General features: G+C 47.7%; 1 protein-coding gene across 2 annotated transcripts; it reads left to right on the plus strand.

Moving 5' to 3' along the window:
• Nucleotides 1-303: 303 nt before the first annotated feature.
• CBX7 (chromobox 7) lies at nucleotides 304-16,758 on the plus strand. Of its 2 annotated transcripts, none has more exons than XM_075500491.1 (6): nucleotides 304-524; nucleotides 1,934-1,977; nucleotides 6,015-6,080; nucleotides 6,603-6,669; nucleotides 7,282-7,621; nucleotides 9,687-16,758. In XM_075500491.1, the coding sequence occupies exons 1-6, from the start codon at nucleotides 456-458 to the stop codon at nucleotides 9,830-9,832; spliced, it is 732 nt and encodes a 243-aa protein (XP_075356606.1). In that variant the 5' UTR covers nucleotides 304-455; the 3' UTR covers nucleotides 9,833-16,758. The 2 variants fall into 2 exon arrangements, with proteins under 2 accessions (XP_075356606.1, XP_075356599.1); XM_075500484.1 differs by having other exon boundaries at nucleotides 305-524; nucleotides 9,684-16,758.
• Nucleotides 16,759-16,803: the final 45 nt, after the last annotated feature.

Here is a 16,803-nt window from a genome sequence, read left to right on the forward strand (position 1 = left end):
GCGGGAACCTGGCTCCCAGAGAGAAGACGGGAGGGGAGGGCAGGGGAGGCCGGGTGCCGGCGGCGAGGTGAGGCTGAGCGGCGGCGGGAAGCGGGGGCTGAGGCGAGGAGGCGGCGGCGGCAGCAGCCCCTCAGCGGTTCCCGCCCAAGCCGCGCCGCGCGCCCCGCCCCGCCTCCCCCCCCCGCCTCGCGCGCGCGCCGGGGAAAACGTTGCGCAGGTTCTAAAGCGGGGCGGGGGGAGGGGAGGGGGCGCGGCCGCGCGCGAGGGGGCGTGTGAGGGGGAGCGGCGGGTAACGGCCGCCAGCGGGCAACGGCCGCCGCCGGGCCAGCCTCGCCACCGCCGCCACCGCCACCGCGGGAGGCAGTCGTCCCCCCCCCCCTTGCCTTGCGACAGCCGGCTCCCCCGGTCGCGGGGCCGCCGGTGGCCGGCGCCAGCGCCGCTGTCCCGCCCGCTGCATGGAGCTGTCGGCCATCGGGGAGCAGGTGTTCGCGGTGGAGAGCATCCGCAAGAAGCGCGTGCGGAAGGTGGGCTGCGGCGGGGCGGGCCCCGCCGGGCCGGGGGGGCGGGGGGGGGAGTGAGGGGGGGCGCGCACCGGGACACCCCCCGCCCCTCCCGCTTCGCACAAGCGCGGCGGGCGGGGGGCGTGGTGGGCGCGCGCGCGCGCCTGGCCGCCCTGCCTTCTCCCCCCGCGTGGAGCGACGGGCGGCCTCGCGCTGCCGGCGGGGTGGGGGCGGCACCGTCACCTGCCTGGGGCCTGCGGGCGAGGGACGCGCGTGTTGGCGGGAGTTGCGCGTGAGGTGGGTGGGGTTCTGGGGCAGCCTGGGGTGGGGGGTCATTGCTGGGAGTCTTCCGTTTCTGCAAAATCAGTGCCGGTGAGAGCAAACCGGACACCCCGAGTCCAGGGGGGCTTTGGAAAGGTTTGATGGCCGGCTTAGTGACTCAGTTTCCCCAGCTGTAAAAACGGTCTCCGTCCCCACAGGGTGTTTCGAGGATTAAGCCATAAGCACCCAGCGTGTAGAGATCCTCTGGTGGAAAGTTCCTTCTAGGGCAGTGTTTTCAAACATTGGGAAGCTGCTGAGCCCCCCGTGGGGAAAATGAAACCGGTTTTCTGGCTCAAGCACCCCAGCACTTTGCTTGCTGTGCTGTTGTGTAAAGGTGTCCACAGCTGCAGGAGTGGCACTTTGAGGGGTGGGCGTCCTGCATGCCTGAAGGCCTCTGCCATGTTTTGGGAAGTGCTTAACAAGCCCGTCAGTATATTAAAGATTTTGATAGTTGTCCACATTGCTCAGGAGCCCTTGAACATGGTTTCCAATCACTGCCTTTTTTTTTTTTTTTTTTTTTTGCTTTTTAAATCTTATACTTAGAGTGAACAAATAAATGGATAACTCCGAACTTCAGTTGTGAGCTGCTGTTTGCTTGGGTCGAAACGTTGAGTGACTGTGATAGATGGAACAGTGTTTGAGTAAAGCATGTAGCAACTGGAAGGGAACACGCCATAGAGGTGCTTCGTAGGTTCCGAAATATTGTATTTATTCTCTCTGCTTAAAAAAATTTCTTCTGACACTTGCTCCTGGCATACATCTCCCTCTCGCATTTATGTGTGCTGACTTCTTGTAGGCTTGCCTGTAAATGCAGGAACGGTTGCAGTCTTGCTGTCTGGTTGGCTTTTGGGGTTCTGCCTGCTAGGCTTCTGCACAGGTATGATCCCAAGCTGATGGTAGTTCAAGCACGCTTAAATACCCCTGTGTGCCCATTTTCTGGGGAAAAAGGTATAGGAAGTGTAGTTGAATGAGGAAGTGGCTTTGTTTTGAAAACAGAGTGGTGGGAAATGAGCTTTTCAGTTGCAGAGTTTAGCCCTGTTGATTGGTTGAATCTCTTACTGTAGCCCGTACTTGGTTGCATTCACCTGTTTTCTTCCTTTTTCGGCTCTTAGGGTAAAGTAGAATACCTGGTGAAGTGGAAAGGATGGCCCCCAAAGTAAGTTGTGTTTTACTTGTCTTTTACTCTTTTTCTTTAATATTTGGTAATAGCTTACACTGTATCTCTGCAACTGAGCATCTCATTCTTAATGGGCAACCTTTTGTGCCTCATTGCAACAACAATAAACAAAACCAAAGAACCACAAACCAAAACTGTATCTATTTCCGGACTGGCAGCTGAGGATACAAACCATGTGCCAATCTATTCTGACTGGTTTTTGCCACCACTGAAATATTCCATTGAGATGCTTTCTAGATACAAATGTTTTTAAATTCATTAGGAGTTCAACAGGGAACCCTGATTCTTCTGAACTTGGAATGGCTCCTGCTTTTCTGAGTCAGCACTGAGGGCCCCGCTTTATTTTTAGGGCTATGTGCAGTCTTTTAAAATAGAAAACAAGTTGATGGTCTTGTCTTGTTGTCCTACTGTTTCCCCTCTGCAATTCACAAATGGAAAGGGGCAATGTTTCAGATTTATTGATTGTAGCCAAATGCAGGTGATCTTTGTCCCTTGAAATTTACCGCCATGCCTTCATTTCCTTGTCTGAAACCTTCTGTTATTTTGAGTGCCTTTTCTGCTTTTGCTTTGGTTGCTATGTTGCAAGAAGGAAAAAAAAATAATTTTGCAGCATTGCTGTGCACTGTTTACTGATACTTCTTTTATTAAAATGCAGCTGCCTCTGAAGAAGAGTGATTGCTCTGTGCCTAAACAGTCTGTAAAATGTTTTGAGATTAAAAGGATTAGGTAACTGGAGAATATTACTATGTTAGCTAGCAGTCTAGTAGAACAGCCTCCTGGCCAACCCATATGGGGCCCTGTCTTTGCTTTTCTGTTTGTAACTGTGTGTGTGTACATACACAATGTGCGTGGGTACGACTACATTACACATGCAGTTGGACCGCGTGTTGCTAAGCAAAGAGGGCTGCTTTTATGGGTTCATCCTTGCAGTTGCAAAGCGGGGCCCACGAGGATGGTCCTGACAGATTGTACCTGGTGCCCAAGAAGCTGAAATGTGTTCCTGCGTGCCTAATCCTTGTGCCTAATCCTTGTGCTTGTAGGGCATGTGTGAACATAAGCAGCTTCCCCTCTCTGGTGGTGGTGGGAGAGGGTGACTTTGTCCTTGACTACAAGTTTTGCTGTCAAAGTGCAACCTTGTGCACTTGTTGAGCACCAGTTGCCATATAGTGTGGGTCAGTTCTTGGACTGCTTCAGCCTTCTAAGTAGCCAAGCTTAATTAATCGCTGGTAGAGGTTGGGAAATGTATTTGTAGTCTGTGAGGCACCATCCCCTTTTGGCCAGAATACTGATGTTTATCCCATTCTCCTTTCAACAAACACATTGAGGTCCTTCTCTTGTAAAGTCACTTGCCAAGAAGGTGGGCTGAGGCGTGGCGTAATGTTTCCTTGGACAGAGCAGCCCTTATTCTTACTGCTGCCTTTCCTTGCCCTGCACCTTGGAACTCTGGGGGAGCCAGAAACTCTCTTTTGGGAATTAAAAGCACAGCCTTCTGCCCAGGGAGCAAGGGGATGTCAGGGTTCCCTTCTTTTGATGCTGTGACATGTCCAAACACCTTCTCTCTTCCTCCAAACTCCAAATGTGAAGAGCACTAATTTTTATCTTTTCCCTCCCCCCTCCTCCATTTTAACTGTTCACTCAGTGGTTTGAGTTGCTTAAAACCGAGATGCTTTGAGCATTGAAGTCACTTTCGTACTGCTAGCAGTCTCTGTTCCTTGTTTCTAAACATACGTATGCCTGCAATGGTATGCACCATCACAAGCTGTTTGCTTCCAACATACTGCATTTCCTCATCGTACGTCTCTTCATTCCCCTCCCCAACCTTGTCGCACTGCTCTTCGTAATCTCTGTACCAGTTATCCCATCATTCCCATTGGAAGCTTCATGGAAGGGAATAAGGATAGGTCAGTAGTTTGCTGCTTTCCCATGTAATTGATATTTCACTTTTTTTTTTTCTTTAAATAAAAAAATCTTGTTAATGCCCTGCACCTCAGATTTCTGGATTGTACTGCTGGCGTCAGGGAATGGAGGAGTTACAATCTGATTCTAGCTACAAGCTTGTTTACAACTTGTGTTGGAGTTAAGAGGGGAGGGGGAAGAGGAGGAGTAGAAGGAGGGGGAAAGAAGATCATATGATCTATGTTTTCCAGAGTGCCTGCTCTCTGCAGTTCTGCTGCAGCCTGGGCTGTGTGTACCCGTATATATAGCTCTGTGCACGTGTGTGCGCGCGCGCGTGGCAAACCAAACCATGTTTTTTTTATATGCAGTGTTTTGCCACTGCAGCGAAGCCAGAAACTGAGCTGCAGAGAAAAAGGCAACACCCACCAGGTTTTTTTTTAAAGCAAATCCCCTTTTCTCCTGCCCATGAAAAGCAATCCGATGTCTTTTTTTTCCTCCTTGTGTTGTTATTTTTCTTAAATGTGTAGAATGAGTGCCAGAATCCCTGCAGCTGGGAGGAAACCTTCCTCTGTTCAAACAGCATCTTGGCTTTGACAGCTCACAGTCATGTTGCTGCAGGAGGCTTGAGTGAAGGAGGGAGGGAGGGACCAGCTGGTTATGAAGACATGTCTGTTCTTAACTCTGATGTACAGTGCACCTTGGGATATCTGAATTTCATATTTTTGTTTCTCTCTTTTGTAAAAGAATTGTACTTTTCATTTATAGAATCATTCTCCAGGAGTGCTGCTATATTTCAGTACCTTTCTGCTGCCTAATGGAGAGATGAAAGGGAAAAGCATTCCCAAACCACCTCCCCTGTGTACATATATGCATGTATCATGTGCCCTCATGTGCAGTCTGTGCTTCATCCAGAAATGTAAACATCCTAAAATGCTTTCCCCTTGTTTAAAGGCACTGATACAATTGTACCCTTGCCTACCTGCATGTGGCTCCTGTCTGGCCCTCCTCCCCAGGGGCTGGGCGGGGCTCTGCCTCCAGGCCCTGGACCTCACATTCCAGGAAAATTAATGTTCTGCATCGTTTGGGGTTTCAGACTTGCTTTCTTGCCTTTGAGTTTGTATGGTAGAGACATGCCACCCACCTTTTCTGGGCAAACATGACCCCTTAGAAGCAAACATGCCAGGAGGACTGCCTTGTGATCCTTTCACCTTCCACAATGGGAGGTTTTGGCTGCTTCTCCCTGGTAAAAGGTTCCCTTGGGAACCTTTTTGGTGTTGTCTGCTGGGTGGGTTCAGTCCTTTCCTTAGCATCTGACTTGTCATAGCTGTCTGGCAATCGAGGAGGGAGATGGGGCAGTGAGTGACACTGTTCACAGGCTACTTTCAGAGCATCAGGCTTATTTTGAGTAGTTTTAGTAGCCCTGACCACAGTGCAGATGGGTTCCTCCTGTGCTGGTGCAGAAATACTGATGACCTCTGCTAGATAGAAATAACCTGCAGGGGGAGTTGAGCAAGAGGAGGAATAGTTGGAAAGTCGCCATCAACTTGCCTCAGGGCCCAGGTCTAAACATGTTTAGTTGAATGGCATCAGTGGAGAAAAATTAAACTCTTCTTAAATGAATACTTTCAGCTCCAGTGATTAGAGGTAATTAATAATACAGGTGAGAAAGCATACTTACTCTTTGAGCATTCTAAATTAAGAGAGACCTATTTTTCAGAAAGCTGTATCAGATCACGTCTCATTGTTCCATGGGGTTTGTTGGATTTGAGGGACTGCTGCAGATGAGACCTGTTTAGGCATTGGCTTAAAATCCGTTTGCAAGTGTCTGCACAGGCTTTGCAAACAGCGTGGAGGGGGCCCTGGGGAGGAAAGCCTTCCCTGTTCTCCTACAAAGAGCTGCTTGACGCTTGGCCTTGCCTGTTTTGGGAAGGGGAGGTGGTGTCTGCGGGAAGTTGGGGAGGGAATGGCTGGGATTCCTCAGAGCTCTCGCAATGTTGTGGCAGGCCCCGCTGACCCTTGTGAAGACAGTATCCAGGGCTGCAGGACACTAGTAGCAGGCCTGCAGAGAGAATGTTTCATTAAAGTATTGTTTACTTTATATTCCTTATGTTTTTCTTCAGATACAGCACATGGGAGCCAGAGGATCATATCTTGGACCCTCGCCTGGTAGTGGCTTATGAAGAAAAGTAAGGGCACATGTTCTTTCTCTCCCTGGACACAGGAAAAGGAAACAGTGTCTCTTTCGTAGTGTGCATGAAGTGCCCCTGTTGTCCCTACTTCAATCAAAGATGAGATGTATATTGATGAATCCTGCTTAATCTCTGTACCCTGGTGTTGGCTGAGGCAGACAAGACAGGGTTAAAGCAGCTCTGATTGGTACTGTTCAGGAAATGAGGCCAAGAACAAGCAGCATTGAGCCAAAGAGCAATCAGTCTCAGGTTTTAATCAGGTCCAGGGCTGGACTGGAGTGATGTGAGGTGATAACTTCCTCTAACCCATCCTTGATCAGCTGAGTCAGAGAAATTCCCTTATTGCAAGACTTTCACTCCTACAATAAGCAATTCTGGGATGTTTTCCAAGTCCACACTGGTCACCATTGGGTTTTAATGAAGAATATGAGGGAGCTGTGCTGCGAAAGGTAGAAGTCCCAACTAGGCTTTGTGCTGTGGTATTTAGTGCTCGGTTTGATTTATGTTACTCTTTCACAGGGAAGAGAGAGACCGTGCGTCGGGGTACAGGAAAAGAGGCCCCAAACCAAAGCGCCTCCTACTGCAGGTAGCCTCTTGCTCTTCTGTGTATTTCTAACTCGTTAGCTGCTGTGCTGCTCTTCTGCTCACAGGGAGGTGGAAACTGTCTGTTTGCTGTTGCATGGACAAAATTGGAGGTAACAAGCTAACACAGCAACATGAAATCAGTGGGTAGGCAGATAGTTTTAACTTGTTAGTTGAAGAGCCAGCTAACTTGTCTTTAAAAAAGCAAAACAAAACAAAAAAACCAAACCAGCAACAGTTTTTGCTCTCTGAACTAGGATTTTATAAACTTTGGGCTTGGGTGGTTGTGGGTTACCTGGTTTGTGTGCTCTTTTAATTTCATGTTGGGCTTGGACTTTCCATCATGTTAAAGGTAGCTGCTGGTTGGAAGTGGAGTTCCAGCACGCTTTGACTGTTGCCAAGCAAAGCAGCCAATCCTAGGAAGCACATATTAGGAAGAGCTTAGATGGCAGTTGAAGAGGTGAGAGAAACAGTGTTGTAGAAGCAGCACAACTTACCCTAGCTCATCTAGATGTTCAGGGACTGAACAAAGAATAGTTTCCCAGCTCCCAGATGGGAACCCTGACTCTATTATCAGATTTCTGCTCTGACCCTTGCTATGTTGATGTCTTGGCAGCGGCTGTATGGCATGGACTTGAGGAGTGCCCACAAGGGAAAGGAGAAGCTCTGTTTCTCTCTTGCACGGAGGTTTGGAGGAGGAGACAGTAGCCTGCCAGGGGCCAAGCCAGGGCAGGCAGAGTTCTCAGAGAAAACTGGGGGAGCAGTCCTGCCATTCTCTCTCCGGAAGCAACGCAAAAACCAGAAGTACCTGCGACTGTCAAGGAAGAAGTTCCCCCGCATGGCGAGCCTGGAGAGCCGAAACTGCAGGCGTGAGTTCTTCCTGAATGATGCAGTGGATCTGGAGGCCAGGCAGGGCCCTGAGGACTGGGAGGCCATGCAGCACACCAGCAAAGAAGGTAAGGCCAGACACTCCTTGGCTGTGAAGTTCTGGGGCATGCGAAGGATGCTCTGCATGCTTCCTCCTTGCTTGCCTCATCCTGGGATTGTGGTTTAGGTCAGGTCCTCAGAGCAGCTCTTGCTGGCTCACGTTGTGGCCTTTTTGTCTGCAAGTTCCTTTCTTGTTTGGATGAATAGCACATCTTAATCTGCTTTTTTGGTGCTGTCACCTCTCTGTAGTCTCATATCGGTGACGCCCCTCCCAGTGTTAGAAAACGTGTTAGGAAGATACTGCAAGTTACTCCCCTCTTCTGGTTTCCTCCCAGCAGAAGTGACATGCAGGTGTGACAGTGATGAACTCTGCCTCTGTCCACATACCCACATGTATTCAGCCTGCTGCTCTGCTAAAAGGAGCTTGGCTGGCAGTGGACAAGCTTGGACACCAGCACTCCTCTCATAGCGCTGCTCTGAGGAGCACACAGGAATGCCGCTAAGAACCCACAGAGCGTTCCTCTGCCCCCTCCTTCCTTTTCCTTCCCACACCCCACGTTCTCTCTCAAGTCCCTTGCTATAGAACTATGTGAGAGGGGGATGAGAGAGATGAAGCGAGGATGGTAACTCCTTCCTGATCCCACCAAGTACTCAGCATGAGTGTAGGCACGGGAGACGTCCAAGCACATTGGCATTTTGGGGAGGGATACCAGCATCTTGTGCAGGAGGGCTGTGGGATGTGTGTGTTGCTCTGAGTTACCAGGGAAACTATCCCTGCATTATTAGAGCTTCTGAAGGCGTAGCTTTCCTGAGGAGCGGAAAACTGAGGCTTGTAGTAGCTAAGGGAATCCTGTTACTCCTTGCTAGGAGTAGCTGTTAGCCAGGCTGGATTAGGCAGGATTTTGGGGAGAGGGCTGTGTTCTGAGAACCACTGCTATCCCCTCCTTTCTGAGAGGGACTTGAACAGTGCCCAAAATCCAGGGAGGCAGCAATGGGGCTAGCACAGAGGAATGCAGTGTTGCATCCTGCCAGTGGGCAAATATGTGGGGCTGTTCCCCCCTAGAAGTGCTGGGCCCTAAAGCACTTGGGGATCGGAAGAGTGAACAGCACTACAGAAACGTGAAACTGTTTTTGTTCTCCCCTTGACACATGGCCTACATGGAACTCCAGTTATTGTTAGGGGGGATTGGACTCTTTCTGAGGTGAAAGTAGGCACCCCAGGTATTTGAGACACAGGTCAGGAAATATACTCTTAAGGGGCCCTTGTTCCTTGCCCACGTTGGGACAACAAGGTATATAGTACAGATATAGTGACAGGGAGAGGGTATGTTTCCTTTGTGTATTTTTGCAGCTGTCTCTAGGGGTTGGGGAAAGTGAGGCTTTGGGTGGCAGAGGGACTGATAATTATTCTTACAGTGAGAAAGTGCAGGGTTGCTTAGGTTTCTTGTGTGGAGCTATCGGGGAGCAAAGGAAGGATGTAAGAAAGGGAGAGCAGCCTCTCTGTGAAGCAGTATTGATGGATTTTTTGAGAGAATTGCACCCAGGCTGCGCTGCAGGTGCAGTACAAGGAAGACCCTCCATTTTGGATCCCTTTGACTCCCATAGGAGTACCTGAAGAGCATGTGTAAGAGTTTGTGATATTTGACTTTTCAGCAGGGTAGGGCATTTACAAGCAGGTGGGCTCAGACCTGGGGGAGTGTGCTTTGCTGACACAGAGCCAAATTAGGGGCTGAGATGGGGTGAGAGGTATCAGGGAATTGTGGATGGTTAAATGAGCTGGGTGGTGTTACAGGGTCTTTTGCCCTCTGTGTAGGCTGCTCCGATGCTGGTGTGTGTCTGGACACCTTTGCTACTCTTTCCTTTTCCCATTATATCCTGTGGTGATCCTCCATTTTCCCTTAGCCTCGGAGGGGAGGGCTTGCCCATGCTCTTTCTTGCCTTGTATGTGCAGACTCAGTACAGGCTGATTTCACCCACCGTTTGTCAGAAAGGAGGCCCCTTTTCCATCCTTCCCTTCCCTCTCCCTCCTTCCTTCTCCCTCACCATCTCTGTGTCTCACTAACGTGCTCTTATCTGCCTCTCCTTCTGCAGCAGATGTGGATGGCAGTCTCCCTTGGATTCCCACTGTGCCCCCCAGTGAAGTGACAGTGACGGACATCACGGCAAACTCCATTACCGTCACTTTCAGAGAAGCACAAGTGGCTGAGGGCTTCTTCCGAGACCGGAGCGCGCAGTTCTGAATCTCCGTTTTCAGTGCTCCCCAAAACCAGTGCTTTTAGGGTGGGCTAGGGAAGGGTTATTTTATCCCTTACGAAAAAAAAAATCCAAAATGTCTCCTCTTAAAATGTTTACAGAGACCTTCTTTTTTTTTTTTTCTCTTCTCCTTTTTCCCCTTTCAGATACGCAAAAAAGGGCAGTGTAGGGGGTGTGTGTTTGTCATTGCTTTGTCCATCTGAAAAACTGACAGCCCTTTCCCTGGCAAAGACTCCCCTCCTAGATGTGAAAGCAGCAAGCTGAACAATTCGCCTTTTATCCTGTTAAGTGGCGGCAGCTGCATTTGTGGGGAGAGGGCATGTGGAGGTGGAAAGAGAGCTGGATCTCTAGCCTGCCGCCTTGTTCTGCAATTGATATCCCTTGGATAAAGATACTTCTCTGTGCATTGCTCTTCCCACCTTCCTCCTCCCTCTCTTCCTGCAGCAGTGAGAGGCGATGGATCCTACCTGTGTAGATAACTCCAGCCTGTTAAGACTTTCTCTCCAGTGCTGTTTTCCCTGTGGCCTGCTGTCAGGACTTCAGAACCATATTTGCCTGTCTGTGGTAAGTCCGTCTTTGCAGCACAGGTCCGTATAAACAGCAGAGCTTTCTCCCTTTGATTGTTGATCATGCGGAAAGACTGAAATGCATCTCTGAAATCTAGATTGGCGACGTAAATTCAATTTGCCCTCATTAAAAGCTCAGAAACCCAGCGCAGTCGAGACATACCATTCTGTATATACTAAACAGGATTTCCAGACTCGGCTCTGCTGTGTGAGGAATGCGTTATGGAAAGTGGGGTGTTCTTACCCTTTGCCAGATTCGGTATTAATAACAAATGTGCCCTGAATCTGTGGTAATAAGTTGGTTGAAAACTGACTCCTCTTCCCTGGGAGGTGGGGCTAATAGGACAACCAAAGCATTGCCTGGCACTGCAAAGATATCCAAGGTACTGGCACAGGCCCAGGACACAGGAATTGGACAGAACTGAGCTAGAAATGGACCTTGATTAGCAGCAAATTCTGTTCTTGGATCCCATGGAGAGATCCATGATAAACAACATGTGGGGAAGGCATGTATTGGATTTGAGGAGGGGAAAAAAATTCTTAATTCTTAGTAATGAGAATTCTTGGATTGTACTGCCTGAGTAATATTCTTCCGTGACTCCAGTCTCCTCACAGTATCTGTGATCCTGTACTACTTTACTGATGGGAACTTCCCCTTGGAAGGCTTAAAAATCTTTGCCAAGGAAAGCGGTCTGCATTTCAATAGACCCTGCCTGATCTTGCACTTAAAAATGCCTTGTGCTGGACTGCCTGTGACACTTTGAGGTTTTTGAAGAATTGCTGTATTTTGAGTTGGTAGTTTAGCATAGCATCTGTTCTTGCACATGCATGTTCTCTTCCTTTTTTTTTAAAAGCAAATTTTATTTAAATAACTTAAAATTTTAAATATAGACCTTTTCCTATGGAAAGCAAGAAAAGTAAGCTAGAGTCTTAGGTGGGAAATGCAGGACAGAGTGCTGCAGGGTAACATTGGCTACTGGCATGATTACTGTCCTTAAATCCTTTGTTTCTTCACCCCACCTGAAGCATCTCTTATCTGCTGTATTTATTCTAAATGAAGCTATGAGCCTTCTGAGCTCTGAGGTGAAGACACCTGTGGAAATCCTCAATGTGTTCCTTTGAAGGGCTTGGCTGCTGGCCTGCAGAATTTGGGAGCTCTGGGGCTTCTGGTCCTCCAAATATCTACTTTTTGCAAAGTGCTTGGACTGCCCCTATGGTTTTTATTAAAAGCAGGTTTTACCTCAGATAGGATGTGGCAGTTCAGTGTAGACTGAGGATTTCCCCTTCCAGCTCAGAGCTGTTTGAGCAGGCCTGTCTTCCACTGTGTCACAGCAGTTTCAGGACCACTGGGAAGATCTTGAATTCCTGGGCTAACCTTTTGTCTCTCAAAGAAGTGACATGGGAGTTTTATTATGGAGAAATCCAAGAGGGTGAGAAGTGGAAGCTGGAGGGGGGAATTATGTGGTAGGAGGAAGAGTGAGTGGGAAAGAAGCTTGCAATAGCTAGGAAGGGCAAATTGATGAGGTAAGCATACAGGCTCAGGATGTTTGTTGAACGTGGGTGTCCACAGCGAGGCTTCTGTATCTGGAGTTGCACCTTCTTTTGCAGGATGTGGGGTCAGACAATGTTGTCATCATCACCCCCACACACACCCCCTCTTCCCGACACCTGCCAAATGTACTGAATACCTGCACCTCTCTTCTGTTGTGACTAGTGGACACACCACGTGGCTGAGTCCACTCTTGCGGGTTGTAGCAGGTTAGGTAGTTATGGTTGCAGAAGTGTAATATTTTAGCTTCTTTTTTAAAAAGTCTTGAACCCCAGCTCATCCTGCTAAACCTTCATGGCATTTACAGGATCTGGTTTCTTTATTCTAATGCAGCTACTGCTGCCTTTGTCCTGTCTTCATCTCAGTGTACAAATACACCAAAAAAGCTTCCTATTTACTAAGATTCTTGGCTCTGTCTGACATTGGAAGTAATACCAATCCTGCAGCAGGAGTTTGTCCTAATAAACTGGATTTCCATCCTCTGCTTTTCTCTCCGCTCACCAGCTGAGACTTCTCAATGTTTTGTTTTGGCATTTCTCTTTAAACATCTTTTCTTCCTCTTGCAGTGGAATTTTCAAAGACCTGTGGTGGTCTTTCAAAGAAGATCCACCCACAGCTTCATATCTTAATCATTTTTTGGATCAGGCTAGCTTGTGTTCTGCTGGTGACTAATCATCTCGCTACACGAGGTGTTGAACAAAGTACCTGGCTACCATGCTGCTTTGTGTACAGGTCAATGAGGAGTTAACCCTTATCGGGTTAAGACGCAAAAAGTTGCATGTGCGTGGGTTTGGTTTGTGTGTGTGAGGAGGAGTTTGTGGTAGGAAACTAAGCAGTTACTGTGTTGGGGTGGACTTTTTTTTTGACATTCATGAATTCTTGCTTATCTTAAAGATCTTTTTGAGAAGATTTTTCTCTTGATCTTTTGAAAATGTGGCTCTGTTTCGTATTGTCTGGTGACATATCATTGTAAACTTCCTTGGTAGAGCTGGCCTTCAGGGACTTTAAAATTAGCTTTATTCCACTTCTGCAGGTGTAGAGATGTATGGGAGTTTTACTTGTGATGGCAAGAGAGGTTGTCTGGGTTTCCTTGTCTCTTCTCCCCAATACCGTCCATCTGCCAGTTCAACCCAAAATCTGAAAATTGAATTGGGACCTCTTGGGCTAATATATCATGAAAATCAGAGCTGTGCTCAGAGCTTCGTTAAGCATTCCATTTGATTAGGAGAGCCAGAATAGCATCCAGCTGAAGCTGAGTTTAATAATTCTATTTGAAGCACAAGCCAAGAATAGAAATGGGCTAACTCTCCCATACCTCATTTGGCTCCATGGCTGTAAACAAGAAAAACAAACTTCAGCCACTGAAAATTACTGAACTGTACGCAAGAAGCAAACTTCTCGAAGAACTGTCCTAATAGTCGTTCTTAGAACTGTTTCCATGTGAGAATTTACCAGCCACGTTTGGGGGACAGAACTTTTTATTTCATAGATCTTCTCACAGTGAACTCGCTGTATATATGACAGAACCGAGGGGCTTCATGAGATTGGAAAACCTTTATTGTTAACACTGTGTTTATAAAAAAAAAAAAAAAAAAAAAAAAAAGGAAAGGACTGTCTCTGTTCCTGGATGGTTATAAACTGGATGTTATTGCTCTGATATATAAGTGATGCCTTGGAACAGCAAGTTTTAACACGTAAATAGTGGCATTAAGTAGCCTGTAGCTCTTGCATGCTCCTTATTGTCTTGCATTTGCTTGGGGGCCCTTCTGCTTGTGAAGTCAGACCAAGGTGGGGTTTTTTTGTTTTGTTTTTTTCTTCTTTTTCAAGCAAGGCCAGGATATTATTGTGACAACACCCAAAAGCAGTTCCATTTGCCAAAATAAGCCCAAATTTGTTAGTGAATTGACCCTTGCTTGTGTCGGAGCCTCAGACAGAAAGAAGCTTATTGAGAAGTGAATGGCTTTTTTTTGTTGTTAGTGTTGTGAAACTGTCCAGAATTGTTCTTCTGGTGTTTTGTGACTGAATGTATAAAATTGTTTGTTCACCTCACAGGGGGCCCTTTGGCCCCAGTACTGTTTCCTGCTGTACACCAGCTAGTGCTGTTTGATGGTTTCACGGGAATAGAGAAGGGAGGCCTCGTACAGGTCAAAAAATAGGCAGGGTAGCTCATGCAGGACCCTTGGTGGTAGCCACAACAGAGGCTGCAGTGCGGAAAACAGCAGTGAGGGCTGACAGCCACATCCATGTGTTTGAGCAAAGCTAAATCCACCACCACCTCTCCACCCCTTCCTCTCCTCTCAAGCTTTAAGTTTGTGCTTTCTGAATTAGGGAAAGTGCAAAAAACTCCTTTTCTAAAGCTAAGTGGTATCTACCTGTCTTCTGTTCTTCCCTTGCTTACCTGAAGCCTAGGAAGAAGAGGGCAGTGGGGCTTTCTAGGAAAATAGTAGGGGCAGCTGCTTGTCAGGGAAGGGAGCGAAGGAGTTGCCTCAGAGTTGCTCTTGCTAGGTGGTTGAGGACAGGCCTTTGGGTGAGCTGGCAGTTGAGAGAGAAGGCATGTTAGAAGTGCAAATAACTTGTAGTGATGCTGATCCCTGCATCAGTGGGTGGATGGCCCTCAGAGTTCTGAGTGGGCCCTGTGGAGAGGAGATGGTCAGTGCTGCATTGATGTGTATGTCTTTTACCACTTGGGAAAGCAGGGGAGATGTGTACATTAACAGCTTGCATAGGGTAACTACTACATGGGAATGTATGGCATTGGTACCTACAGGTAAAGGGAACATGTCGCTTTTGCCGTGCTTGTCATAAAACAGTTTTCCCCAAGGGCATGGTAAACCTGTTTTGAGACAATAGCTTATGATCAAGAGACCATGTTGTCCTCTGCCTGCTGAACTTCCTGTCCTCGCAGAGAAAGCGTGAACCTTCCGGGTGTCGAGCCACCTGGATTCCACCCAAGCAGCTGGTCAAGATGGAAGGCCTACAAAGCAGCCCCAGGACAATTGGAAGGAGAGAGAAGCAATGACTTAAAATTTAATTGAGACCCTTCAAATCCTTTCCTGTAACAAGCACGTCATGGAGTGATGACCCCTTTTTCTCCTCCACCTCTCTTTCCCTTGCACCCTTAATTTCTTAAAGTAGAGTGGCTTAGCAGGGAGCAGGTGGGAGATGATCGCTAGGTAACGGGGAGTTCTAGAGAGGAGCAGAGCTCAGTGGGAGCACGTAATGGCTGATAGGGGGGAGATGGATTGCCACCAAGTCAGGAAGGGGTAGAAGCTTTGCTGCTGAGACTGTTTCCGTCTGCTGTGGGCTGCTCTGCGAAGATGCTGGGGGTTCTTGTCTGAGAGTGCCATTCGGATGCTGAAAGGGAGAGCTCATAGGACCATTCGGAACCTCTGTCACAGCTTATCTCATTACTGGGGTAGCAGAGTTTTGACTGGGAGGGGGATTTTGGAGGAGGAGGAGGAGGTGGAAAGCCTTTTTTATTATTATTATTTTTTAACCAGAAAACGTAGTGTCAGCACAAAGAAGCTTTTGCAAATCTGTCAAAATGTTAAGCAGCTTTTTTTTTTCTTTTAAATCTGAAGTATTTTTTGAAGCACTTTGGAAATGCAAAGCACTAGGAGTGCTAAGTACTCCTTATCGTCTGTCTAAAAGTGGCATTTGAAAAGCAAAAGATGTATCTGTTTCAGGCCGCTGGCTGCTCCTTATCATTTTTCCAGAGCTGCCACCCAGCCCTTTGCCTCCCTCCCATGGCTGAAGGGGGAGTGTGCTCCACCGTGCCAAGTAAAGGAGGGCTCCCTCAGGGAGGAGAGGAGACCTGCAAAGTCCCTCACTCGCCTTCAGGGTGCGGGTTGGCTTCCTCCCTCCCCACCTCCTTTGTCCGAGGAAAGGGAAAAATGAAGTTGAGTTTCAGTTTGAGTGGTCCTAGTCTGGAACTATGACCACTTCTTCCAGCTCTGGAGACATCTTTAAAGAGTTTCCCGTCTGAAAAATTGCACCTTATTAGCTTAGTTGAGGAACGGGGAGATATTTGTCCTTCTACAGGGAGTGGGGAGAGGAAGGGAGGGTGAACCAGGAGCTGTCTTCTGTAGCTGCTGGGTTTTTCCAGAGGCTGTTTCCTCACCTCATCTCCAACAGAACAGCAACAAAAGAACTAAAGTCATTTAGACGAAGCTTTTGTTCTGCGTATCTCAAGAACCTTTTGAGCAGGCTAAGATGAGAGAATCTTTTTTCCTCACCTAGCAAGCTCTGCAGCTGGGGGAACCCCAGTTCTCTCACTGGGTTTTCAGCACCAACCTTTTCCCTCGGCGTACGCACATCGTTTGGACTCTTTGCACACTGACTCATCTAATTTGGTATGCTTCCTTTCTGTTGGGGGGGAAGATGGGGGATGGGGTCAGTTAGAGGGGAGGGTCCCCGATTATTTTTGTTCTTGTCTCTTCAGTTGTTGCTGTTGTTCCTGTCAGCACGCTAGAGTATCTGAGTCTTTGCACACAGAAAGCTTCCTTTTGCACAGAATGAGCTTCTAGCTTTTGTACAGACTAACTGAATGTATTTGGGGAGGGGGGGAAATAGGGAGTAAACCAATTCCAAACAAACCAATCGGAGTACAATGCCTTTTCTGAGCGAGTATGTGCTGTAAAAGGAGATTGTAATAGCAAAGGGAGGGCAGGCTCAAGTATAATTTGACACAAAGTGTGGTTTTATTTTTGTACTGATATGGATAAGAGACTGTACAGCATCTATTTATTTAGATGATTTATGTGGTAAATGTTGCAAACAAAATTATTAAAATATTAAATATGAGAACTGACATTTACCTATTGGTCTGTTTGTGTGGTCATTT

Source organism: Mycteria americana, chromosome 1, assembly GCF_035582795.1.
Source record: "Mycteria americana isolate JAX WOST 10 ecotype Jacksonville Zoo and Gardens chromosome 1, USCA_MyAme_1.0, whole genome shotgun sequence".
NCBI lineage: Eukaryota > Metazoa > Chordata > Aves > Ciconiiformes > Ciconiidae > Mycteria > Mycteria americana.

Bases quoted from the DNA above. Each gene is read 5' to 3' on its own strand.
- CBX7 (XM_075500484.1), top strand. From the start codon at position 456: ATGGAGCTGTCGGCCATCGGGGAGCAGGTGTTCGCGGTGGAGAGCATC. The intron at 525-1,933 runs GTGGGCTGCGGC...TTCGGCTCTTAG, and splicing joins GCAAGAAGCGCGTGCGGAAG to GGTAAAGTAGAATACCTGGT. The intron at 6,081-6,602 runs GTAAGGGCACAT...ACTCTTTCACAG, and splicing joins GTAGTGGCTTATGAAGAAAA to GGAAGAGAGAGACCGTGCGT.